This window comes from Leucoraja erinacea, chromosome 4 (genome assembly GCF_028641065.1).
Source record: "Leucoraja erinacea ecotype New England chromosome 4, Leri_hhj_1, whole genome shotgun sequence".
NCBI classification, from domain to species: Eukaryota; Metazoa; Chordata; class Chondrichthyes; order Rajiformes; family Rajidae; genus Leucoraja; species Leucoraja erinaceus.
In genome coordinates, this window is record NC_073380.1 from 59,379,015 (window position 1) to 59,406,486 (window position 27,472).

A 27,472-nucleotide genomic window follows, 5' to 3' on the forward strand; every position below is an offset into this window, starting at 1 on the left:
GATGATGTGAGGTTTTCCAGAGAGAAGACATTGGTTATTGTGACCACTGTTTGGATTAAGAAATGTCACATGTATTTATCAAGCATGAGGAAGAGATTGCCTCAGAGTTTCCCACATAAGTTCATAACTCATAGGAACATTTGGCCCATTGAGTCAAGGCTCCACTATTCAATCATGGCTGATCTATCTTTCCCTCTCAACCCCAATCTCCTGCCTTCTCCCCATAACCCCTGACTGACACCCTTACGAATCAAAAATCCGCCTTAAAACCCCAATGTTGTCCTCCATAGACATCTGTGGCAATGAATTCCACAGATTCACCACCCTCTGACTAAAGAAATTCCACCTCATCATCTTTTCTAAAGGTGTGTCCTTTTATTCAAAGACTGTGCCCTCTGGTCCTGGAATCTCCCACTAGTGGAAACATCCTCCTCCCCTCTCCACATCCACTCTATCCAATTATTTCACTCTTCGTGAAGTTTTAATGAGGTACCCCCTCATCCTTCCAAATTCCAGTGAGTACAGGCCTAGCCACCATACCTACATGATCATCCTCAATCAAATGATGGGTTCAGATTTAGATTAGCAGTTAAAAATTGGCAACTTTTATATTTCATCAGTACAATACAATACAATACAATACAATTTATTTGTCACTTGAACCTCATAGTTGCTCAAGTGAAATGTTGTTTCTGCAGTCATACATACAAGAAAAAAAGACCAAGACACAACACAATTTACACAGACATCCATCACAGCGCATCTCCTCCTCGCTGTGATGGAAGGCAAAAAAAACTTATCTCTCCCCTGCACTTCCCTCTCCCCCTCGATGTCAGAGTCAAAGTCAGAGCCCCCGGCGGCAAAGTCAGAGCCCCCAGTACAGTGCATGCACATCGAGTCGTACCCCTGCAATATAACACTACAGATTCCCTCTTACACTACTGTAGACTTGCTTCTTCTCATTGTCCTTGGTACTAATATTTTTAGTTTAGTTTAGAGATGCAGCACGGAAACAGGCCCTTAGTGCCACCGAGTCCACACCGACCAGCGATCCCCATCTGCTAGCGCTATCCTACACATACTAGGGACAATTTACAATCTTTACCAAAACCAATTAACCTACAAACCTGTACTTTGGAGTGTGGGAATAAAATGGAGCACCCTGGGAAAACCTACGCAGTCAATGGAAGAATGTACAAACTCCCTACAGACAGCACCCGTAGTCAGGATGGAACCCGGGTCTCTGACTGTAAGGCAGCGACACTATCGCTGCGACACCGTGCCACCCAGTCTATGCACAGTCTTTTTACTGTCTTGCAGAATTTATGTATCATTTATATATTTTTTATGTAGTCTGATTGTGTGTGCCAGTGATTCTTCTGCGAGCAAGGTTTTTATTGTACCTGTACCTCACCGTATTTAGTTTAGTTGAGTTCATTTAAATTATTGTCATGTTGTGCAGAGGTACAGTGAAAAGCTTTAGTTATTTATTACGTGTAATTCAGTCAGTGGAAAGAGTATACATGATTACAATCGAGCGGTTCAATATGCACATACATGATAAAGGGAATAACGTTTAGTGCAAGGTAAAGTCCGATTAAGGGTTGTCTGGGATTATGGGGAGAAGGCAGGAGAATTGATGTGGATAGAGAACTGGCTGGCAAACAGGAAGCAAAGAGTAGGAGAAAACGGGTCCTTTTCACAATGGCAGGCAGTGACTAGTGGGGTACCGCAAGGCTCAGTGCTGGGACCCCAGCTATTTACAATATATATTAATGATCTGGATGAGGGAATTGAAGGCAATATCTCCAGGTTTGCGGATGACACTAAGCTGGGGGGCAGTGTTAGCTGTGAGGTGGATGCTAGGAGACTGCAAGGTGACTTGGATAGGCTGGGTGAGTGGGCAAATGTTTGGCAGATGCAGTATAATGTGGATAAATGTGAGGTTATCAATTTTGGTGGCAAAAACAGGCAGGCAGTGAAGAAAGTGAATGGTATGTTAGCTTTCATAGCAAAAGGATTTGAGTATAGGAGCAGGGAGGTTCTACTGCAGTTGTACAGGGTCTTGGTGAGACCACACCTGGAGTATTGCGTACAGTTTTGGTCTCCAAATCTGAGGAAGGACATTATTGCCATAGAGGGAGTGCAGAGAAGGTTCACCAGACTGATTCCTGGGATGTCAGGACTGTCTTATGAAGAAAGAATGGATAGACTTGGTTTATACTCTCTAGAATTTAGGAGATTGAGAGGGGATCTTATAGAAACTTACAAAATTCTTAAGTGGTTGGACAGGCTAGATGCAGGAAGATTGCTCCCGATGTTGGGGATGTCTAGGACAAGGGGTCACCGCTTAAGGATAAGGGGGAAATCCTTTAAAACCGAGATGAGAAGAACTTTTTTCACACAGAGAGTGGTGAATCTCTGGAACTCTCTGCCACAGAGGGTAGTTGAGGCCAGTTCATTGGCTATATTTAAGAGGAGTTAGATGTGGCCCTTGTGGCTAAGGGGATCAGAGGGTATGGAGAGAAGGCAGGTACGGGATACTGAGTTGGATGATCAGCCATGATCATATTGAATGGCGGTGCAGGCTCGAAGGGCCGAATGGCCTACTCCTGCACCTAATTTCTATGTTTCTAATTGAGTCAAGAGGGAAAGATAGTTCAGCCGTGATTAAATGGCGGAGTAGACGATGGGCTTAACTCTACGCCTAAAACATGAACCGATAAAAGATATTCCATGGGTCTCCAATGAGGCAGATGGTAGGTCAGGACTGTTCTCTAGTTATTGATAGGATGTGTAGGAAAGAACTGCAGATGCTGGCTAAATCGAAGGTAGACACAAAATGCTGGAGTAACTCAGCGGGACAGGCAGCATCTCTGGGGAGAAGGAATGGGTGACGTTTCGGGTCAAAACCCTTCTTCAGACTGATGACTTCCCTGAATCTGGAAGTTGAGTTTCCAAACTTTTGTACCGTTTGCCTGATGGGAGAGGGGAGAAGAGGGAGTGACCGGGGGTACTTGTGCATATACTTGACTTGAGTCGGACACGGAATGACATGGTGTTGTCTGTCCTTTCTCTTGTCTGATGCTCAATAGTAAAGCGTGCCTCTGAACTTGGTCTCGTACAACCAACGGGGAGTTTGTAAGCTGGAGTGGCCTCACGATTCAAACAGACTCTCTAACGCTCGATCTTTCACAGGTTCCCCTACGTATCCAAACCCTCTGAGAAGTCGGCTGATAACCTGGAGTTTCCCAAAGAGCTGATGGAGGACTGGAGCACGATGGAAGTTTGTGTTGACTGTAAGAAATTTATTTCGGAAATCATCAGCTCCAGCCGCCGGAGCCTGGTCTTGGCCAACAAGCGAGCCCGGTTAAAACGGAAAACACAGTCCTTTTATATGTCCCCCACCAGCACCCTGGAGTTCCGATTGGCAACACCAAAGGAGCGAACTATAAAAGAGGTTTAGACTTGTGCCTTTTTAATTTCTCCCCTCTTCCTGAAGTTCTGTTTTGGACTGCCATCGCCGAAAGAAATAATTGTACACATAAAATACAAGAAGGTGAAGTGATCGTGCTAAAATCCCACGTGTGTAACTTTCACCTGTTAACAAAAGGATTGATCTCTATGGACATATCATTGTGAAGGGGTCTTATTGAAGATGAAATAATGTAAGTTACCTGTATATAATTGTAATATATTTTATTAATAGTCGATTTGGGCCCCACTGACATTGTTGATAACGTATGATATTTAATCTGTGCAGTGTCATTCTGCAATATACTACAGATGGACATAGATTAACGTGCAACATCTTCTGAATAATCTTATGCGATTGTGTTTTTAAAGTATGGTTCGTGTCTCTAGACTAGTGAGGAAGATTGTTTTTGGATCTGATGGACACTGGGGGCTCACTTTTCTATGAATTGAAGAAGTCATTTTATGTTTAACGTGGACAATGTCGGAATTATCACGTTGATCACTGGTAATGCTCCAAATAATTGTCAGTATTTGTCAGACTGGCGGTGGACGCTTGCTAAATGCCAGCTTACACAAGACAAGTTTTGCACTTAGATGAAGTATTTGCTTCATGCCCTTTTAAAAAAAAAACAACTAATTTTGATTTTCTTCCTGACTGTAGCATTGTGAGCAGTTACCAATTCAGCTAATCAGGCATGATGCAACAGACCCATTACCGACCCAAGTATTGCCTTTCCGCACTCTCTGTGGTTCCCAGCCTGAGCACTTAAGGAATAGGTTGCCACAATCTCCTTACTCTTTCATTCCTTCCTCCTACCGCTCACCCTGTTTCCCCTCCGCTCCCCAACTTGTGCGCCTGGATGTGTTGCAATATATAGTTTCTAAATTATATTATAGAGCTGATGTGAACAAGATTGCCATTCAGTTCACTTGACCCATCGAGACTCCTGTATGTAGACACGAGGAACTGCAGATGCTGGTTTATTGCTGGCTCCTGTGGCTCCTGTTTGTTCCTTGTAAATGCATTGACTGTTCAAGTGTTCATTAAAAAAAACACTGCAATCTTTATTGAGCCTATTGTCTGTCATTTAGCAGTTCACAAGTTATAGGAGCAGAATTAGGCCATTCGGCCCATCAGCTCTACTCATGAACGATCTATCTTTCCATCTCAACCCCATTCTCCTGCCTTTGTGGTGAAGGGATTCGCACTGTGTCTGCGGGCCTGCGTACAACTTTTCCAACCTGGGTGTAAGGAGTGGTCAGCCTCCAGGTACACGTGAACATGTGACAAATGCTGGAGTTTATTAAAGCCTAGTTGATGTTCGAAGTGCAAGCTAATCATGGTTTCCTTATTAAAAATCTCCTATTGGTATTGGTTTATTTATTATTGACATGTGCACTGAGAAACCGCGCTAAACTTTTCGTTGCGTGCTGTCCTGGGAAAACATCAAAGCCAAATTACAACTGGTGTTTTTATGTGTTTGATTGATTGCTTCACTTTCAACGGCATTGTTAGTCCCAGGAGTCAATAACTGTCTGCTCGGCATCTTATCATGCATTATGAAATATCTTTACAAATTAAACACTTGTTCACTTATTACATTGGAATTACTTAATTTGTTTTAAACTCTCTCCAGTTTTATCTTCTCATCATTTCAGCTTATATTTAATCATTTATGTCTATGTATTTCTTTACAAAATAGTCACCCAAGGTCTTCATTTGAAGCTCGTCTTACTTTTCTTCATGGAAAACTGTTCCACATGTTTTTGATTAAAAATTGGAAATAAATTATTTTGTTCTCCTGTGCCCCCAGAAATGCAGAGGGGTGGCGAGGTGTTAAGAGTTGCTGCCTTGCAGAGCCAGAGACCTGGGTTTGATCCTGACTACCGGTGCTGTCTGTACGGAGTTTGTACGTTCTCCTTGTGACCTCATGGGTTAATTTCAATCCCTCAGATATTGTACACACTCTGCATGTATTGGATTGTGTTTACAGAGGATGTCTCCTTTCACGGGAGAATCTGGACCTAAGGAGACATCGTCACAATAAAGGACTGCATAATTAGGGTGACAAAGAGCAACTTCGAGGCTATGAATCGTAATAATTCTCTGTACCACAGGTATGAAGAAGCCTTGTCATTGACTAAATTGTAGAAACAAGGAACTGAAGATGTTGATTTACAAAAATAGCGCTGGAGTAACTCAGCGGGTCAGGTAACATTTCTGGAGAACAAGGATAGGTGACGTTTCGGGTAGTTAAACAATCTACTTCCTAACCAGCTGGTCCCCCTGTGGCAGAGCTGGCCCCTGCTCGTCCCCCGAAGACCAGACACCGGGAGGATGGAGCCAGTGATGATGATAGACGCGACAGGCAAGGAGCGAGGCCAGTGGGAGAGGAGAGGGGACTGGGGTCTGGCCTACCACGCCCTCGTGGTCGGCTGCGGGAGGCACCCCCGGGGAACAAAGGTGGGCGGGGCGAGCGAGGAGAGGGACATGGGTTCGCTGGTCGATCCAGAACTTCAAGGAAGGCAGTGGCTGGAGGCCCGCAGCAGCTTGGGGCTAGCCCGGATCAGGCACCGTTCATAACTAGAGCGCGGACTGGACTTTGAAAATGGTGCCAAAATACGGCGCCTCTTGCATGGGGCATCAGTGGACAAGTTCTGTCACGTTGCCAATCAGGTTTGTGCGTGGATATGGCAAAATATTTTCACTGTATTTGCACTTGGCACATGTGGCAATACAGGACCAGTGAATGCCTGACTGTAGCGCTTTGCTGCTGTGTCAGGGTATCTGGGAGAAATGTTCAACTGTCTGGTTTCAGTGGTCACGTTGGAGCGTGTGGGAACAAGGATAGACTTTCTGTACCAAAGCATTCGCTTTTATAAAAGGTATCAGAGAAAATTGATTCATTCACTACCCCTGTTGATACGGAGGTGATTTAACATGGCTTTAGCATTGCCAAATCAATGTGCTGATGGATCAGAATATTCAACACTTTTATTTTTGCAGGCTGACTGTGTTTTGTACATGTATTTAAATAACAATGAAGCAATACCACTCTGGCATAATAGATTATAAACTCCACACCCTGTAAGTGGGGGGATGAATGAACAAACAAACAAACAACTAAATAAATAAATAAATAGACAGACAGACAGGCAGGCAGGCAAGCCTTGTGATGCTGTACAGAGCAAACCCTGGTTAGAAGTGATATAATCTGCTCATTACAATGATTTTGCAGATCTTATCTTAACAACATACGCAATAAGTTCAGGAACAGATCATCAAGCCGTTATTCAAAAATCAGATTAATCCCCTATCCCGTCTACCTTTCCACCCACCCTATCAATGGACATTAAGTGCTGGAGTAACTCAGTAGATCAGGCAGCATCTCTGTTGAAACACAAAAATTACTGGAGTCGCTCAGCAGGTCAGACGGCATCTCTGGAGAAAAAGGATAGGTGACGTAGGGTGGGGGGGGGGGGAGAGAGGTGGGAAAAGGCCAGAGCGAAGTGGGGCCGCAACAGATGACCTAGGAAGGGTGAAGCCCATAATGGCCCATTGTTGGCTGGGACATGGGTAGGTGACGTTTTGGCGTCGAGACCCTTCTTATCCATGATCTCCAAAGAGGCTGCCTGACCTGCTCAGTTACTCCTGCACCTTGTGTCCTTTCATGGATTCATCTGCAGTTCCTGCAGTTAATCACTCGATATCCTTGCGCCCAAATATGTATCAACTTTAGTTAGCGATGAATATACTTCCTAACTGTAACCGTCTGGGATAGAGAATTGGGTATTTGAGTAAGATCACTTTACTGTCAACACTCTCAGTTGTGTGACTTTGAAAAGCCTTGCAAAGATAACAGAGATTTTGAGAAATAATAGAAAATCACTTTTCACTGAGCGGGTTATAATAAGATTGAATTGTGAAGGTAAACAAGCCATCGTTTGTAGATTGCTGAGCTCTCTGTACTGTACCAACCGGTGGCATTCACTGGACCTGCCCCCATCCAGCATTTCACTCTCCCACGGAATTACATCCTGGAAAATAAACAAGGTCGGCAATTGAGCATAATTCTATAATGGTGAGACAAATGTCGATGCTTTAGATCAATAAGTTTCACAATAATTATATGTTTCAAACTGTATTGTTTCAAACTAGCATGGGTATAGCGTTCAGAACAGCTGAGGCCCAAGTACTGAGCTTTGCAAGGCCTGGATAGAGTGGATGTAGAGAGGATTTTCCACCAGTTGGAGAGTCTAGTACCAGAGACCATAGCTTCAGCGCAAAAGGATGCACCTTCACAATGCAGATGAGGAGGAATTTATTTTGCCAGAGGGTGGTGAATCTGTGGAATTCATTGACACAGATGGCGATAGAGGCCAAATCATGTATTTTTAAAGCGGAGATTGATAAGTGCTTGATGAGCAAGGGCGTCAAAGGTTAGGGGGCGAAGGCAGGAGAATGGGGTTAAGAGGGAAAAATAGATCAACCATGGTTGAGTGGTGGAACAGACTCAATGGGCCGAATGGACTAATTCTTCTCCTATGCCTTATGAAGTTATGAATGATACCCTTTTTTCTGTTTGTTAACTAATGCTCCTGTCTCACTTAGGAAACCTGAACGGAAACCTCTGGAGACTTTGCGCCCCACCCAAGGTTTTCGTGCGGTTGCCGGAGGTTGCAGGTAGTGAAAGCAGGTAAGGAGACTGACAAAAACCTCCGGGAACCGCACAGAAACCTTGGGTGGGGGGCAAAGTCTACAGAGGTTTCCGTTCAGGTTTCCTAAGTGGGACGGGGGCTTAACTTTCAACCTATATCAGCATATGACCCCAATTCCATGTGCTCTAACCGTACTCACCCTCTTTATGTGTGTGGTTTTATTGAAACCTTCTTGAAAACTAAAACAAAATCCATGTAGACTTGTTCCCTTTCATACATCTACTCAACAACTGTTTCACTGAACACTGATGCTGACTCGGTCCGCCAAGGCCTACTGGATCTCCCGGCTACAATATTGTTACTGGGAAGAGGGCAAACTGGATTATCCCGGGAGTTGGCTCTAGACAAAGTGCACCTCTCCTTCAGGGGCTAACTACACTGATTGTGAACCTCCAGCTCGTTATACACTCCCACTGATAAGAGTCATAGATTTATACAGCTTATAAACAGACCCAATTTGCCCACACTGACCATCATGTCCCATCAACACCAGTCCCACCTGCCTGCATTTGGCCCATTTCTTTCTAAACCTGTCCCATTCATGCACCTATCTAAAGGTTTCTTAAACTTTACAATAATACCTACCACAATTACCTTCTCCGGCAATTTGTTCCAAACACCCATCACCCTTTGTTTAAAAAAAAAAAAAATTGCCATAAGGTGAGGAGGGAAAGATTTAATAGGAGCCTGCTCCTATTAAATCTTTCCCTCCTCACCTTAAACCTAGGTCCTCGGGTTCTCGATTCCCCTACTCTGGGCAAGGGATTGTGAGTCTACCCGATCTATTTCTCTCATGATTTTGTACAAATCTATAGGACCACCCCTCATCCTCCTGTGCCCCAAGAAATAGAGTCCTACCCTGCTCAACATCTCCCTGTAGCTCAGACCCATTTCGATCAACAAAATCTTTCTCATGATCATGCCAAATCCAAATGGCCTTGAGTGGCAAAATTGGATATTAGGGTATGAGTCTTCCATTTTACTAATGAATATTTTTCCACAATGCTCATAATGCATAAGTCACTTAATTTAGTTTATTATTATCATGTGTACCAAGGTACAGTGAAACAGTTTTCAGTCAAAGAAAACTACATCATGATGGCCAGTGGTAGAGTTGCTGCCTTCTAGTGCCAGAGACCTGGGTTCAATCCTGACTACAGGCTGTCCGTACGGAGTTTGTACGTTCTCCCCGTGACTGCGGGTGCTCCGGTTTCCTCCCACACTCCAAAGACGTCCAGTTTTGGTAGTTAATTGGCTTTGGTAAAGATTATAAATTGTCGCTGCTGTGGAGAATAGTGTTAGTGTACAGGCATCGCTGAACGGCGCGGACTCGGTGCGCTAAAGTTTTCCGGTTTAGAGGGATATGGGCCAAATGCAGGCAGATGGGACTAGTGTAGATGTTGTTTTTTTTAGTTTTTTTTTAATATTTTATATTAGAAGTACAATCATATGGCACCAAAGTGCCTAATATATATTTTCATAATACATTTTATGTACAGCTTCTTATTTTTTTTTGTTATATTAAAGAAAGATTAGAATAAGAAAAATAAATTAGATAGTAAAGGATAGAAAAGCGTGAGATATATAGTGTGTGAAGAAAAAAGAAAGACGAATGAGTGAAGAAAGTTGAGAAAAAGAAAATAGAAAAAATACAATAAGACAAAAAAAAAAAAAAAATAAAATAAAATAAAAAAAATGGGTAAGGAGATCATTGTTTATAATCTTGACCAACCCTCGTCCAGTCCTGAAACAGTTAGTTTTTACAATTGTGTTGCACCACATGATTCAAAAAGACGACAAATGGAGACCAACTCGTTATGAATTGGTCTGATTTATCCATTAGGAGGAATCGCATTTCCTCAAGATGTGCGGTGTCCAACATACTTGCAATCCACATTTTAAGTGTTGATATTGATGTATTTTTTCAAAATTTAAGTATTAATTTTTTTGCTATTATTAAACCATAGTTAAAAAATAAATTTTGAGATGTGTTCAATTTATTCCCATCTTCCATTACTCCAAATATAATCATTTCAGTATTAGGTTCCATTCTTATCTTGAATAATTTTGTAAATATTTCGAAAATATCACTCCAAAATCTATAAAGTTTTATGCAGGAAACTGTGTTATAGTTGCGTTTTGGGATAGACATTTATCACAAATGGGGGATATATTTGGATAAGATTTGTTCAATCTTGTTTTTGAATAATATAATCTATGTAAAATTTTAAATTGAATTAGATTATGTCTTACATTAATCGAACATTTGTGAATATATATCAAATACTTTTCCCATGTAACCTTCGTAATTTTTATCATTAGTTCCCGTTTCCACTCTTCTCTAAGTACCTCTGTCGATGGTAGGTCTATATTTAGAATATTATTATATAAATATGATATTAATTTTTGTGAGTCAGCTTCAATATTCATTGCTTCTTCCAATAATTCTGGAGTTATTTTTTGATATCCTTGTATATATTTTTTCATAAAATCGCAAAGATATTTAAAATATTGGTTGTTTTTCAGTTTAAATTTTAATTGTAATTGTTGGAATGATAGTAGGTTTCCCATTTCGTACATATCCCCGATCCTTCTAAATCCAAGACTTTCCCATTGGTTATATGTTTTATCAATAAGAGATGGTTTAAATAAAGGGTTATTCGCCATTGGCATTAACAATGATAGATTTCTTAATTTTAAAGATAATTTTATTTGTTTCCAAATTCTTATTGTACCATATATAATTGGGTTCTTCTTATATATTGTATTATTCAGTTTTTTGGGGGAAAAGAGGATCGTTCCTATATTACAAGGATGACAATCCTCTTTCTCCATTTTTATCCATTTTGTCTGTTGGGTAGAACTATCCAACCAATAAATCATATTCTTAATATGCACTGCCCAGTAATAATACATAAAATTCGGAAGTGAAAGTCCCCCGACCTCTTTTGGTTTACATAAGTGTTTTTTTGTAATTCTATTTGATCTATAGTCCCAAATAAAATTAGTGATATTAGAGTCTAATTTTTTTTAAATAAATATTTTGGTATATATACCGGTATAGACTGAAATAGGTATAGTAATTGTGGTAGGAAGATCAATTGTATTGCATTTATTCTACCTAATAATGATAAAGGAAGAATTTTCCAAAATTTAATCAGCGTATTAAGTTTATTTAATAAAGGTATAAAATTAGCGTTGAATAATGCTTTATATTTTCTAGTAATCTGAATACCCAAGTATTTAAATTTTTCTGTCGCGATTTTAAAGGGGAACTTCAATAAGTGTGTAGGTTCTTGAGGTTTTAATGTCATGATTTCACTTTTATTCCAGTTTATTCTATATCCAGAAAAAGACTGAATTCCTCTATTAAATTTAATAATATTGGTATGCTCGTTTGTGACTTTGTAATATATAAAAGTATATCGTCTGCATATAATGAGATTTTATTCTTTGAGTCCCTAGTATTATAGCCCTGAATATTCTAATGAATTCTTATACTTTCAGCCAGAGGTTCTATCTTAAGGGCAAATAGCAGGGGTGATAACGCACATCCCTGCCTATTACCCTTGATAGTTGAAATTTTTGAGATAACATGTTGTTAGTTAAGATTCTTGCCATCGGTTTATCATACAATAATTTTACCCATGTTATAAAATTCTCTCCCATATTAAATTTCTGCAGTACTTTATATGTATTGCCACTCTACCTGATCGAATGCTTTCTCTGCATCCAAAGAAACAATTGATTTATCTTCTTCCTCTACTTTATGTGAGTACATTATATTAAACAGGCGTCTCAGATTATTAAATGAGTATCTTTTGGGTATAAACCCCGTTTGATCAAGGTTTATCAATTTACTAATACATTTGCAGGCAGATGGGCTAGTGTAGATGTGATAATGTTGGTATTAAAACTAAAAAAAGGATAAAGGGTGCAACGTTTATGCAAAGATATAACATTGAATTTACCTGCTGTATTCAATTTTGTACACCACATTTAGCTTCTGGTGTTATCGATTGTTCATTGTGTACTTTCTCCTTGCAATCATGTTCTTCCAACTCTCCTTCCAGTTCCTCTTCATTGCTGAGTTCCTCCACCATTGTAAGCACATTACTTTCTCCAACAGTCACGTTTGTTAACCTGGAGCTGACAATTGCTATGTCGGTCTGGATGGTTCCTGTGCTGTTTGTGTCCGTGTCTTCGGCAACTCTGCACATGTGGGAGTCGGATGCTGCATCATTGCAATTTCCTAATCAGAGAATCCATCGAGGTCAATGATTAGATACAGAGCCAAGAAATATGCACGAGCCAAATGAGGTTGACAAAAATTAGACAGATGGCTCAAAGGAAAAGAAATCAGAGATGGATTTACTCTAAGGTAAGACCATAAGACATCGGAGCGGAATTAGGCCATTCGGCCCATCGAGTCTTCTCCATCATTCAATCATGGCTGACCTATTTTTCCCTCTCAACCCCACTGTCCTGCCTTCTCCCTGTATCCTTTGACACCCTTACTCAACAAAAACTATCAACTTCCGCTTTAAAAACACCAAATGACTTGGCCTCCACCGCCATCTCTGGCAATGAATTCCCCAGATTCACTACGCTCTGACTAGGGTGTATTGGGAGACCTGATACTTGCTAGCTTAACATTTCCGCATAGTCTATTCATCCTCATCTCCATTCGAAAGGTCGGTCTTTTGTCCTCTGGTTCTAGACTCTCACGTTACTGGAAAAATCCTTTCCACATACACGCTCTCTAGGCTTTCATCATCGGTTTCAAAACAGAGGTTGCAGAGTGATGTAGACGGAGTGTAAAAGATGCTACGTGTAATTTATGTGTCATGATGTGTCTGAGTCTGTGTCTGTGATGCTGCCGCAAGCAAGCTTTTCATTGTACCTCTACCTCACCTACATAAGGTCATAAGTGATAGGAGAAGAATTAGCCCATTCAGCCCATCAAGTCTACTCCACCATTCAATATTGCCTGATCCATCTCTCCCTCCTAACCCGTACTAATCAAGAATTTATCTATCTCTGCCTTAAAAATATCCATTTACTTGGCCTCCATAGCCTTCTGTGACAAAGAATTCCACCTTCATCACCCTCTGACCAAAGAAATTCCTCTTCACCTTCATAAAGGAACGTCCTTTAATTCTGAGGCTGTGACCTCTGGTCCTAGACTCTCACACTCGTGGAAACACCCTCTCCATATCCAGTCTATCCAGGCCTTTCAACAAGCCACAGGTGCATCTTGTCAAATAACTTGACTTGTAGACAGCTAATAGAATAGACTGTGGTGAAATGTTAAGCTAGCAAGTATCGGGTCTCCCATTATACCCTTTGATTTTTATTTTGCAGACCAGTATGCTCCATCTAGTCCCACTAGTCCTACCTGCCTGGGTTTGGCCCATATCTCTGTAAACTTCTCCTATTCAACATTTAGGTACTAAAACACCATTTAAAAGACCCGTGGATAGGTACTTGGATGGGAAAGATTTAGAGGGAAAGGTTTGGGGGGGGACATGGGCCAAATGCGGGTAAATGGTACTAACTTAGTGGTTGGCATGGATGAGTTTGACCGAAGGGGCTGTTTTCAAGCTGTATGACCCATTGACTCTAAATAGCAGAGGCAATGTTCAGCAAGGAGTCTACATACCATATTCCTCATCTGACTTCATGGGTGGCTCCTCAATGTGGTTGAGGTTGGATAAAGGCATAGTCGTTGTCACAGACACATTGTTACCAGATCCAAATGTGCAGTTGTTCAGATTTGAGTTGCAGATGCTGATGTTGCACACAACTGGGGTGGGTGCTGTTGGGGCAAGAAAAGACAATGTCAAATGTCCACTGACCACCTTGTATTTGGCAATAGATTATCTCCTCTTCAGAGGCTGAAAGGACAAACCGGAGGCATCTCAAGGACAGATATGGAGGAGACAAAATAAACTATTTTAGTGATTGGTGAGATAGTGTTGCAGAATAAAGCCTTTCATGCCATTTTTCTGAAATCCTCTGCCAAACTGGTGGAAGATGATTGGGGTAGATGTCTCAGCAAGTCCCTCTCAATATTCCAGATAAGGGCAGCACAGCACGGTGGCACAGCGGTAGAGTTGCTGCTGCACAGCGCCAGAGACCCAGGTTTGATCCTGACCATGCTGTCCGGATGCTGTCTGTATGGAGTTTGATCCATGACTGGGTGCTGTCTGTATGGAGTTTGCGCGTTCTCCCTGTGATCATGTGGGTTTTGCCCGGGTGCTCCAGTTTCTTCCCACACTCCAAAGACTTACAGGTTTGTAGGTTAATTGGCTTTGGTAAGTTATCCTTTGTGTGTGTGTGTAGATTAGTGTAAGGGGTGATCGTTGGTTGGCTGAAGGGCTTATTTCAGCACGGTAAATCTAAAGTCTAAATCATTTCCAAATGGCAATGGATGTCCCTTTTTACATTTCCACCAAACTCCAGCAAGGTAAGTTCTCAGCCATAAACTGAGTGCATACCAGGCTGATCCATGCAGCAGGCTAGATGCTTGCAGACTCTTCTAAGCTAATTGCTGGAGAAACTGCAGACGGAATGGACGGATGACATTTTGGGCCGGAAACCTTCAGACTTGAGATGTCATCTGTCTATTTCCTCCACAGATGTTGGCCACACTGACCAACGCCTTCCATGAACACTAGTCCCTGTCCTCCCCCATGCACCTGTTTAAATGTTTCTTAAACATTGTGATAGTACCAGCCTCAACTACGTCCTCCAGCAGCTGGTTTCATACACCCACATCCTTAATGTAAAAAAGGTACCCCTCAAGTTCCTATTAAATCTTTTCCCCCTCACCTTAAACCTCTGTCCTTTGGTTCTCAATTTCCTTACTCTTGGCAAGAAACTCTGTTCGTTTACCTGATTCCTCTCATGATTTTGGACACCTCTCATCCTCCTGCACTACAAAGAATAGAGTCCTAGCCAGCCCAGGTTGGACTATATTCCTCATAGCGCAGGGAAATGAGGAGTGATCTTATAGAGTTTTTTTACCCCGAGTAAGGGAATCAAGGACCAGAGGACATACCGGTAATCAACTTTTTCATACAGAGGGTAGTGGGTGTATGGAACAAGCTGCCTGAGCAGATAGTTGAGGCAGATACTATAACAACATTTAAAAGACATTTCGACAGGTGCATGGATAGAAAAGGTTTAGAAGGATATGGGCCAAACGCGAGTAGTTGGCACTAGTGTAGATGCAGCATTTTGGTCGGCGTGGGCTAGTTGGGCCGAAGGACCTGTTTCCATGCTGTATGACTAAAAATAAGGCTAAGATTCTAATGAAGATTAATTGAAACCTGAATCGCACATTCTCTCTGCAGATATTAATGGCAACATTTGGGTTATTTGAATTTTGATTTGATGTTGTAATTTAATTTCCAAAGTTCCTGAATGCAGATTGTTGGAGCTACTTAAAGATAGTTAGTTTCCAATTCTGATGCATCTTGATATTTTAATAAGTACTTACTTTGTACTTTGTGGAGATGGGCATAAAGTGCTGGAGTAACTCAGCGGGTCAGGCAGCATCTCTGGAGAAAATTAATAGGTGACGTTTCAGGTCGGGACCCTTCTGCAGACCTACGAGACGTCACTCACCTATCCTTCTTCTCCAGAGCTGCTGCCCGACTGCTCAGTTACTCCATCAATTTGCGTCTATCTTTTGTTAAAAAACAACATCTTCATTTCTTTGTTTCTACTTACTGTGTGAAGGTGGCTTCAGTAATGAGACTGGTGACATTTTGCTGGAAGAATTAGCTGCAAAGAACCAGTGGAGAAGTTAGACAAACCCAGCATCAATATGCTATCATCTAATCATCTGACCATTCTTCCTGCATAAATTAACTAAATGTGATATCAAATTATTAAAATTAAGATGGCTATTTTTCATCATTGAAATTTCATAAGAACAGGAATCTGAATTTAATTAGTATCTTTGAATCAGTAAAACAATTCTAGAGCATAGTACAGGGGAATATTCAAAGACAATGCCATGATTGTGGTAAGCAGATGCATTGATCATAGTATTAGATGAAGAAAATAATCTAAGTGCAAAAATGTTTAAGAAGGAACTGCAGATGCTGGAAAATCGAAGGTATACAAAAATGTTGGAGAAACTCAGCGGGTGAGGCAGCATCGATGGAGCGAAGGAAATAGGTCACTTTTTGGCTAAATCGTCTGAAGAAGGGTTTCGCACCGAAACGTAGCCCATTTCCTTCGCTCCATAGATGCTGCCTCAACCACTGATTTTCTCCAGCATTTTTATCTACATAAGTGCAAAAATATTAGTTTTCTTATTAGACGGGGGCGGCACGGTGGCGCAGCAGTAAAGTTGCTGTGTTGCCGTGCTTGCAGAGCCAGAGACCCGTTTCGATCCTGACTACGGGTGCTGTCTGTACGGAGTTTGTACGTTTTCCCCGTGACCTCGTGGGTTTTCTCCGAGATCTTTGGTTTCCTCCCACACTCCAGACATACAGGTTTGTAGGTTAATTGCTTGGGTTTGTATATTTGGTATTAGAGTAATATGTCACTAGTGTGTGTAGGGTGGTGTTAATGTGTGGGGATCGCTGGTCAGTGTGGACTCGGTGGGCTGAAGGGCTTGTTCCCGCGCTGTAACTCGAAACTAAAACAGGCTCAACAGTTCCCTGAAAGTGGCAACTCAGGTAGATAGAATGGTAAAGAAGGCATAGTGTGCATTGTCTTTATCAGTCAGGTCATTGAATATAAGTGTCAAGAAGTCGTGTTGCAACTTTATAAACGCTGATTGTGTTGTATTTGTGGTGACCTGGTCGCCCCAGTACAGGAAAGGGCCTGTCCCACTTTCGCCACCTTTACAGGCGACTGCCGGCACCTGTGATAGATAGGTCGCCAAAATTTTCAACATGTTGAAAATTCAACGGCCACCAGAAAGAGGCTACGACCCTTTGGAGACCACTCACGACCATACAGGCGACCCTTGGCGACATGTCGCGGGTGACCTCTCACGACCATGGTCATGAGAGGCCTCCTATGGTCGTGAGAGGTCTCCAAAGTCGTAGCTACTTTCTGGTCTGAAGGATGCAGCTGTGGAGAGGGCGTAGATGAAGTTTTCCGGAATGCTGCTTGCATTAGGGAGTACGTAGTATCTACAAGGGGAGGTTGGATTAACTTGGGTTGTTTTTGCTGGAGATGAGGCTGAGGATAGACCTGATAGAATGATATAAAACAATGAGAAGTATAGATAGGGAAGACAGTTAGAACCTTTTTCTCAGCGTGGAAATATCAAAGGGTAGAGGGCATAGCGTTAGGATCCGTTGGGGATGATTTAAAGAAGGTGCAAGGCAAGTATTTCACACAGAGAGCAGTTGGCGCCTGGAATGCACTGCCTGAGCTGGTGGTGGAAACAGGTATGACAGTGGTATTCAAGAGGCTCTTAGATAAGCAAGTGAATATGCAGGGGATGGATTACGTGCAGGCAGAGGAGATTAACTTGGCATGTTCAGCACAGACATTGTGGGCTGAAGGGCCTGTTCCTGTGCTGCACTGTTCTATACCAAAGATACACACGAAAAGCTTCCCTGGAGAAAAAGGATAGGCATGTTTTGGGTCGAGACCCTTCTATGAGTCTAAAGAAAGTTCCCGAATCAAAAAACATCGCCCATCCTTTTTCTCCAGAGATGCTGCCTGACCTGCTGAGTAACTCCAGCACTTTGTATCTAACTTTGGTTTAAACCAGCATCTGCAGTTCTTTGTTTCCACGTTCTACACTATTCCATGTTCTATCTTCAACACTTCCACGTTCTCAGATGGAGGAAAGACAGCAAGCCTCCGATGACTCAATATCTACAGATGCACCACATCGAGCATCTTACCGGGATGCATCACACCTTGCTTTGGCATCAGCTCTGCCCAAGACTGCAGAGAGTTGTAGATGCAGCCCAGTCCATCACATGAATTAGGCTGCCCCCCACACCACAACGTCTCCTTCTAAACTTAGGGAAAGCAGCCAACATTATCGAGGACCGCTCACACCCTGGTCATTCTCTCCTCTCCCTTCTCCCATCCGGCAGAAGTTACAAAAGCTTGAAAGCACATATGACCAGGTTCAAGAACAGCATCTTTCCCATTGTCTTCAGCTTACAGGATTCTCGTATGATAAGGATGTTTTCCCCGATCTCCCAATCCACCTTATTGCATCCCTTGCTCTTTTTTCTCTGTAGCTGTAACACTCTAGTCTGCATTCTGTTTCACTTCTCTTTTTGCATTACCTGTGGTACTAATGCATGATATAATTTACAGGGATAACACGCTAAACAAAGTGTCTCACTATCTCGTGACAATAACAAACCAGTACCAGTGCCATTAGACACGCATATGCACTAATCTAATTTTATCCTCCCTACATTACCATCAACTCAAAGATGGCGGCATGGTGGTGTAGCAGTAGAGCAACAGCCTTACAGCGCTTGAGACCCGGGTTCGATCCTAACTACAGGTGCTGTCTGTACATTCTCCCCGTTCTCCCCATGATCTATCTGGGTTTTCTCCGAGATCTTCAGATTCCTCCCACACTCCAAAGACGTACAGGTTTGTAGGTTAATTGGCTAGGTATAAAAAAGTAAATTGTCCCTAGTGTGTAGGATAGTGTTTGTGTGCGGGGATTGCTGGTCGGCGCGGACTCGTTGGGCTGAAGAGCCTGTTTCCCTGCTGTATCTCTAAACTAAACTAAACAAAACTCCGCCCAAATTCTATCACTCGGTAACACGCTTAGCACACCAACCCTGGGATGTGGGACAATGTGGCTTGAAGGGCTGAATGGCCTCCTCCTGCACCTATTGCCTATTGTAACTAGAGCACACAGAGGAATCCCACATGTTCACAGGGAGAACATGCAAACTCACTACAGTACACTGGGCATATCTACCCCAGCCAACAATGGGCCACTAAGGACTCCACCCTTCATGAGGCCATCTTTTGCCGGCCTTATTTCTGCCTTTTCTCGCTGAAATTAATTCAAGGATTTTTAACATTGTAAGATGGCAAATTCATTAGAAGTTCCCACCACTTCCCTCATTACTTATCCATTCATAATACTTTGAATTAATTATGTTAACATTCCATGTTATATCATAATCCCAGAGACAGCAGAGGGATACATAGATTCATTACCAAGATATATTGATGCCCAACTGCTTTGGATTCTTGGCTGCTTGCCAAATATATACCACCGGCTTTGTAATTAACTTGCAGGCAGTGTTTAACATCACTCCCCTGAAGATATAATTAAATCTATTCATCTTTGTCAATTTAACACTGCAACTTGTATTTCTGATGCTGTTGATTTTGGATACTGTCGATTTTTTTTCATATAATAATAGGTAGGAAAAAAATATATTTATTTCCCAAAAAAATCACAAATAGTGTCTGATTGGATTAGATTAGAGATACAGCACGGAAACAGGCCCTTCAGCCCACCAGTGATCGCTGCACAGTAACACTATCCCTACACACACACAGTGGACAATTTACAATTTTACCAGCCAATTAACCTACAAACTAAAACATCCTTGGATTGTTGGAGGAAACCAGGGTTTCCGGAGAAACCCCATGTAAGTCAGCCATCCCTAACAACCTAACCATAGCAACGATCTACCATGGACTTTGTATAAGGTTGCACTAAATATTTTGATTTGCACTATTCTTGCCCAGTTACCTAGTATTACTGATAATTGTGTGTATTGTTGATTACTGTATATATATTTGCCGTGTTGTGCAATAATGTGCCTATAAAGCGGCCGGTGCTAACAGGTCCCAACCCAAAATATTGTTTAGGGACACAGGGAACTGCAGATGCTGTTTACAAAAAAAAGAAACAAAATGCTGGAGTAACTCGGCGTGTGTAAGCTACCTAAGCAAATATGAGATGCTGTTCCTCCAGTTTGCGTGTGGCTTCACTCTGGCAATGGTAGAGGCCCTGGACAGAAACGTCAGTATGAGAATGGGAAGGCGAGTTGAAATGTTTAACAACCGGAAGATCTAGTGGGCCTTTGTCGTTTGTTTGTGTCCTTTGCTTGGAAGCGATTGCAGAAAAGACGGCACAATAGTACAGCGGTGGTTGCTGCCTCAAAGTGCGATCCTGGGGTTCGATCCTGATCACGTGTGCTGCCTGTATGGAGTTTGTACGTTCCCCTGTGACCATGTGGGTTTTCTCCGGGTGATCTGGTTTCCTCCCACACTTAAAAGATATACAGATTTATAGGTTGGTTGGCTTTTGTAAAATTGTAAATTGGGCCTGTTTCCATGTTGTATCTCTAGACCAAACCAAACTAAAGATTCACAAGGACCTTGCCAGGACTGGTGGACGTGTTATGTGGGACCACTGGATAGGCTGGGATTTTTGTTTTCCATGAGTGTAGGAAGCTAAGGGGTATCCCAGTCAAATCATACTATACATGAGTAGAATCAAGCCATGCACAAATAGCATAGGTAGAGCAAAGAGAAATATGCCTAAGTGCATCGATTGGCCAGGTGGGCTGAGGAATGGTTGATGGAATTTAATACAAAGAAATGTGAAGTGTTGCATTTTGGGAAGTCTAATATGGGTAAGACCCTCACAGCGAATGGTAGGGGCCTGAGTAGTGTTGTAGAGCAGACGGATCTAGGAGGGCAGGTGCATGGTTCATTAAGGTGGAGTTGCAGGTAGATAGTGGTCAAAAAGGCCTTTGGCACTTTGGCCTTCATCGGTCAGAGTATTGAGTATAGAAGTTGGGAGGTCATGTTGCAGTTGTATAAGATGTTGGTGAGGCCACATTTATTGTGTTCAGTTCTGGGCACCACGTTATAGGAAAGATGTTGTCAAGCTGTAAAGGGTACAGAGAAGATTTACAAGGATGTTGCCAGGGCTAGGGGGAGAGGTTGAGTAGGCTGGGTCTCTATTCCATGGGGCGCAGGAGGATGAGGGGTGATCTTATTGAGGTGTATAAAATCATGAGAGGAAAAGATTGGGTAGATGCACAGAGTCTCTTACCCAGAGTAGGTGATTTGAGGACCAGAGGATATAGGCTTAAGGTGAAGGGAAAAGGATTTAATAGGAATCTGAGGGGTAACCTTCTCACAGAAGGGGTGGTGAGTGTATGGAACGAGCTGCCAGAGGAGGTAGTTGAGGCAGGGACTATTCCAAAATTTAAGAAACAGTTGGACAGGTACATGGATAGAACAATCTATGACTATGCAGAATATAATGTTAGAATGTTAGTTACAGAGAAAGTGCAGATAAAAAAGTGCAAGTGCCTCAATAATGTTGGTTGGAAGATCAGAATTACACCCTTATGGCTCATAAGCGGACCATTTTGTAGTTTTATATTAGTGGGGAAGAAGCTGTTCCTGAATGTAGTTGTAAAATAAAGGGAAATAACTAGGCAGAATAACAGACTTCAATCATTGCTAACGAACAACAGAGGAATAAAAAGATGCAAACAGGCTGGAAAAGCTGATAGCAAAACTGTGAGACACAAAGTGCTGGAGTAACTCAGCGGGTCAGACAGCACCATGGAGAACATGGTAGATGACGATTCGGGTTGTGGACCTTCTTAACACCCGCTGAGATACTCCAGCATTTTGTGTCTTTCGTTGGTAAACCAGTATCTGCAGTCCCTTGGTATTAAATAAGCACAATTGTTGTGCTTTAATTTGGGGCGGCATGGTGGAGCAGCGGTAGAGTTAGTACATTACAGCGGCAGAGACCAGGGTACAATCCTGACTATGGGTGCTGTCTGCACGGAGTTTGAATGTTCTCCCCGGGACCGCATGGGATTTCTCCGGGTGCTCCAGTTTCCTACCACACTCCAAAGACGTACAGGTTTGTAGGTTAATTGGCTTCAGTAACAAATTGTAAATTGTCACCAATGTGTAGTGTGGTGCTAGTGTATGGGGTGATCGCTGGTCAGTGCAGACTCACGCTGTATCTCTAAATGAAACTAAATTGTTACCTTGTTCTAGGCCGAGTTGTTCACTGAGATGTGGGTCACACGTTTTAAGGGCCTGGAGAAAGATGCCACAGGCTTTTTGTCCTTTCCGGATGACAGCAGAAAGTAGCTCAGACGCCTTGGAAAGAATTTCTGTCCTGGAGACGACGACATTGAGTTCATGCTGGGTGAGAATCCGAGCACTGTAGAGGAGGTAGGCGATCTGTTCCACCACGGCAGCGGACATGGACGTACTGATCGTGTAGTAATGCCTGCGCAAATCTATTAACCGCACACGTTGTTAGTTTATTTTGGAGGTACAGTGTGGAAACAGGCCCTTCGGCCCACCAAGTCCGCGCCAACCAGCGATCACCCCGTACACTAACACTATCCTACAGACTAGGGACAATTTACAATTTTACTGAATACAATTAACCTACAAACCTGTACGTGTGGGAGGAAACCGCACCTGTACGTGAAGAAAACCCACGCAGCTCACATGCAGTAAATGGGAGTCTAACGGCTGACCTCATCCCCACTATTGAAACATTGCAGACTCAATGATTCATCAAAAAACGTCCTTCACACTGTTCTCACTGAACAAACCACTTAAAAAATGAAGTTCTCGTAAAAGAGGTTGAATTAAATTTTAAGTCCATTAAGACATATTGAATCTTTTCTCTGACCCTGAATAAACAAACTTTGTTTGTGCTCCGAAGATAGTCACAAAAAGCTGGAATAATTCAGCGGGTCAGGCAGCACCTCTGGAGAAAAGGAGTAGGTGACATTTCGCGTCGAGACCCTTCTTCAGACGGATCCTCCGTCTTTGTGCTCCCTCAGAGTAATGTATGCAACAAAAGAACAATACCTCCCTACTGTACCTCCCTACATGTGACAATAAAGAACCATTGAACAGGGCCATAGAATGTGTACACTTTAAGCCAGAAACAACATCGGCATAACTTTCAGATCCCTCTCAGCTCAACTAACAAATAACACCATAATGAGAAATCTTACCAAACTGTATTGTGCCTGATGGCACTTCATTAACGGACGGCTGGGACTTTAGACGTCCAATGTGGCAAGCCCTTGATTTTTCACTCAGGCTCATTTTCTCTGTGCGTGTGTTATGGAGAAAACGCTGCTGCTTCCTCTTTTAAACCCCAGGCAGTGTGGAGGGTGCAGTCCCTGTCAGGGGAGCCTGCTGCTTATTCCTCCCACATTATGCCACAAGGGAATCTCCCAGATCTGCAGTACACTAAACAACACTGTGTGCAGAGGAAGAGCTTCATTCTTCTGATCTTTTAGCCTTTCTGGGTTGCCCTCAGTCAAAAAGATTTTAGTTTTAAGAGCTGCCACTCTCACCAGTTAGGAGTAGGGTTTATTTGTCTTTGTCTTTAAAGAAGTTTAGTTTGGTTTTGTTTAAAGATACAGCATGGAAACCAAAGATCCTATAGCTATAGGATCTTTGATGGAAACGGGCCTCTTCAACCCGCCGAGTCTGCGCAGACCAACGATCACCAGTACACTAGTTCTATCCTAGACACGAGGGACAATTTACAACCTACAAACGTGCACATCTTTGGAATGTGGGAGGAAGCCCACAGGGAGAACGTTGAAACTCTGTACAGACAGCACCCGTGGACGGGATCAAACTTGGGTTTCTGGTGCTGTAAGGCAGCAACTCTACCACTGCGCCACAAATCATAACTTAGTATTTGTAGTGTGCACAAAATGCTGGAGTAACTCAGCGGGTGAGACAGCATCTATGGAGAGCAGGAATGGTTGACGTTTCGGGTCGAGACCCTTCTTCAGTATTTGTAGTATTTGTTGGTATTTTGATCATAAATCTCACTCTCGAGTCTTCCGAGGTGTGAAAGATACAGTCAAGCTGAACTGCAAAGCCCTGTGAAGAGGGAGGACACACATTTGCACCATGGGATGAATTCCCCAGCCCTGGAAGATTGTGGAGCCCATCCGTTCTCCATTCCCAAATGTTTTACTCATGAAATTATCTTAAAGATGTTAGAACATAAAATGATATAGCACAAGAACAGGCCCTTCGGCCCACAATGTCTGTGCCAAACATGACACCAAGACCAAGACTTACCTGTCTGCTTACAATCCATGTTCCTCCTTTTATATCCATTAGTCTATCTAAAAGTTTCTTCAATATTTCTTCCGTATCTGCCTTTACCACCACCGGGCAGCGCGTTCCAGGCACTCACCACCCTTTGTGTAAAAAAACTTGCCCTGCACATCTCACCATAAAGCTATTTCCATTATGCAAACATCAAATATTTGATATTTCCATCCTTGGAAAAAGGCTCTGATTGTCTGCCCTATTGATGCATCGCATCATTTTATATACTTCTATCAGGTCTTCCCTCAACTACCAGAGAACATTATCAACCTCTCCCTGTAGCTAATATCTCCTAATCCAGGTATTGTTCTGGTAAACCTTCACTGGACTCTCTCCCAAGCCTCCATATCATTCCTGTAATGGGATGGCCAGAACTGCACACAATACTCCAAAAGCGGCCTAACTAAAGCCCCATGACTTCCCAGCTCTTATACTGAATGTCCCAACCGATGAAGGCAAGCATAGCATATGCTTTCTTGACTATCTTTATAAAACATTGTTTCAATCATAGCTAGGTCTTAAACATAAAAGAGGTCCGATCACTTAATTGGGGAGTGTCCAACAAATTTCCAGATGAAATATTTCCAGGTAGAGAGGGATCTGAAAGTTACGCCAATGTTCCAGCAGGAGGTAGAGGAGAGATAAGTGACCAAATATATTGAGAATAGTAATAATAATAATAGGTTAATAATAAAAAAGTAATTAGTAGGTCAAAGCGGTGGCACAAATGAGCACTGGCAAGCATGATTAAGGAAACGGCAAACATTTTCTACCAATATTGAAAGCTAGAGGGTAGCTGGATAAAGAGTTGGGACCAATGTGGGAATCTGTCCATTGGGTTGGAAGGTAAAGATGAGATTCACAAGTTATAGGTGTTGAATTAGGCCATTCGGCCCATTGTCCACTCTGCCATTCAATCATGGCTGTTCTCTGCCTCCTAATCCCATTTTCCTGCCTTCTCCCCATAACCCTTGACACCCGTTCCAATCAAGAATGTGTCTATCTCTGCCTTAAAGATATCCACTGAAACACGTCTTGAATGAATACCTTTCATCTCTATTCATTACAGAGAAGGACTTGGTAGTTGGAGAATTCAGGGAGAAGCACATTGGAAATCTGGTTCAGCTGTCAACACTCGTTCTATTTTATCCCACTTTCTCATCTACTCCCTACACACTAGAGGCAGTTTACAGAGGCCAATTAACCTACAAACCTGCATGTCTTTGGGTCATGGGAGGAAACTCTACTTATTCTACCTCTACTTCATCATGCCTCCACTTTCTTAGAATGCTTAGGAAGTTTTGCATATCCCAACAACTCTCACCAACTTCTACAGATGCGCCATAGAAAGCATCTTATTGGGATGCATCACAGCATGGTTTGGGAACAGCTCCATCCAAGACAGCAAGATATTGTAGAGTTGCAGACATAGCCCAGACCATTACGCAAACCAACCTCCCTTCCATTGATTCCATCGACACACTGGGCATTACACACTGCCTCGGCAAGCCCACCAGCATAATCGAGGTCCAGTTTCACCCGTCGCTCCCTCTTCTCCTCAGGCAAGAGCTGCAGAAGTGTGAACACACATGCCTCAAAATTCAGGAACAGTCTCTTCCCAGCTGTAATCAGGCAATTGAATGGTCCTCTCATCAGCCAGAGAGTGAACCTGGCCTCCCATCTCCCTCATTGGAGATCTTTGAACTCTCTTTAATCGTACTTTATCAGACTTCAATGTTACATCTTCCACTAAATGTTGTATTCTTTATCTGCACACTGTGGACGGCTTGATTGTACTCATTGACTGGATAGCATGCAAACAAAAGTTTTTCATTGTACCTCAATACATTTGACAATAATAAACTAAACTAGAATCTGGAGCACCCAGAGGAAACATTTGCAGTCACAGGGAGAATGTATCTACCCTATCTAAACCTGTCATTATTTTATATACTTACTAGACCAAGGGCAGACCCATTGGGTCTGCTCCCCCAACACAGCCGTTCCCTACCCGTAGCCCCCACGGGAGACGTGGTCCTCCAACTCAAGCGGCTCAGGAATGAGCAGTGCGGCTGGTTTTAAATGGCGTCTTTGAGGCGAGATGCGGGCGCCAGCAGCCGTTATGGTCGCTGGCCAGCAGGAGGCGGCAAAATGAGTGAGTTGAGGGGGGGAGGGGAGAATGTAATGAAAAATGTGGACATAAACATAACAAAATCTAATGAGGAGTGGATAGTTGGAATGAAAAGTGAAATGTCTACCCAAATGGCTGCTTCTATGGGTGAGAAGTCAGTTTACGTTTGAAATATTGGGGGGTAGGGGGGGGGGAGAAGGATTTGATTAAAAACGTGTACTTAAACACGACGAAATGTAATGAGGAGTGGATACTTAGAAAGAAAAGTGAAATCTTTACCGAAATGGAAAAGATCTCGGCGATTGTGCGTCTGGATTCGGCGTGGCAAGGAATCAAAGGAAGAAATGCAGTCGGCAGCCGTACATGTAAATGGATCCATTCCAATTGGATATCTGTGAGCATCGGCCATTCCGATTGGACATCTGCGAGCATTGGGCATTGTGACATCACACGATGGAACGAATCAAAAGGCAGAAAGGCAGCCGAACGGCAGCCGGTCGGATGGCACGAGAGTTTTATATAATAAAATAGATAACAGATTTTCCACCTGGTTATCTTTGAAAAAGTGGGTGGCAATTTTCTTGAGCAGTTGCAGTCCAATATGGTGAAGGTGTTTCCATGATGTTGTTTGTTAACCTGGAAGATGATGGGATGAGTGAAGGCACAAGGAACTGCAGATGCTGGTATCTTCAGCAAAACGCAAAGTGCTGGAGTAACTCAGCAGATCAGGCAATGTCTTTGGAGGGAATTATATGCCTCGGTAGAGTGGACATGGAAACAATGTTTCCAGTAGTGGTAGAGTCTAGAACCAGAGAGCATAGCCTAAGAAATAAAGAGATGTACCTTCAAAATGGAGGTGAGGAGGAATTGCTTTAGCCAGAGGGTGGTAAATCTATATAATTAATTGCCACTGACCGCTGTGAATGCCTAGACATTTTTTTTTGGCAGAAATTATAGGTTCTTGATTAGAAAGGGTGTCAAAAGTTGCAGGAAAAAGGCAGGAGAATGGGATTGAGCAGCCAAGAT

General features: G+C 42.6%; 2 protein-coding genes across 5 annotated transcripts in view; one reads left to right on the forward strand and one right to left on the reverse strand.

Moving 5' to 3' along the window:
* Positions 1-5,143, forward strand: part of LOC129696459 (protein spire homolog 1-like) — a 163,775-nt gene extending 158,632 nt beyond the window's left edge. The window contains exon 18 of one of the 4 annotated variants that reach the window (XM_055634366.1): positions 3,199-5,143. In XM_055634366.1, the coding sequence (XP_055490341.1) occupies positions 3,199-3,466 (268 nt within the window). In that variant the 3' untranslated portion in view covers positions 3,467-5,143. The remainder of the gene's footprint in view (positions 1-3,198) is intronic. The other 3 variants (XM_055634367.1, XM_055634368.1, XM_055634369.1) reach the window with 3 other exon arrangements.
* A 210-nt stretch (positions 5,144-5,353) lies between these two features.
* On the reverse strand, positions 5,354-25,750 carry si:dkey-29h14.10 (uncharacterized). The gene is made up of 6 exons (XM_055634370.1): positions 23,190-25,750; positions 22,197-22,454; positions 15,934-15,987; positions 13,859-14,014; positions 12,168-12,448; positions 5,354-7,515 (listed from the first exon to the last, which is right to left on the reverse strand). Exons 1-5 carry the CDS (start codon positions 23,281-23,283, stop codon positions 12,177-12,179), a joined length of 834 nt encoding a protein of 277 aa, XP_055490345.1. The 5' UTR covers positions 23,284-25,750; the 3' UTR covers positions 5,354-7,515; positions 12,168-12,176.
* Between the last annotated feature and the right edge of the window lie 1,722 nt (positions 25,751-27,472).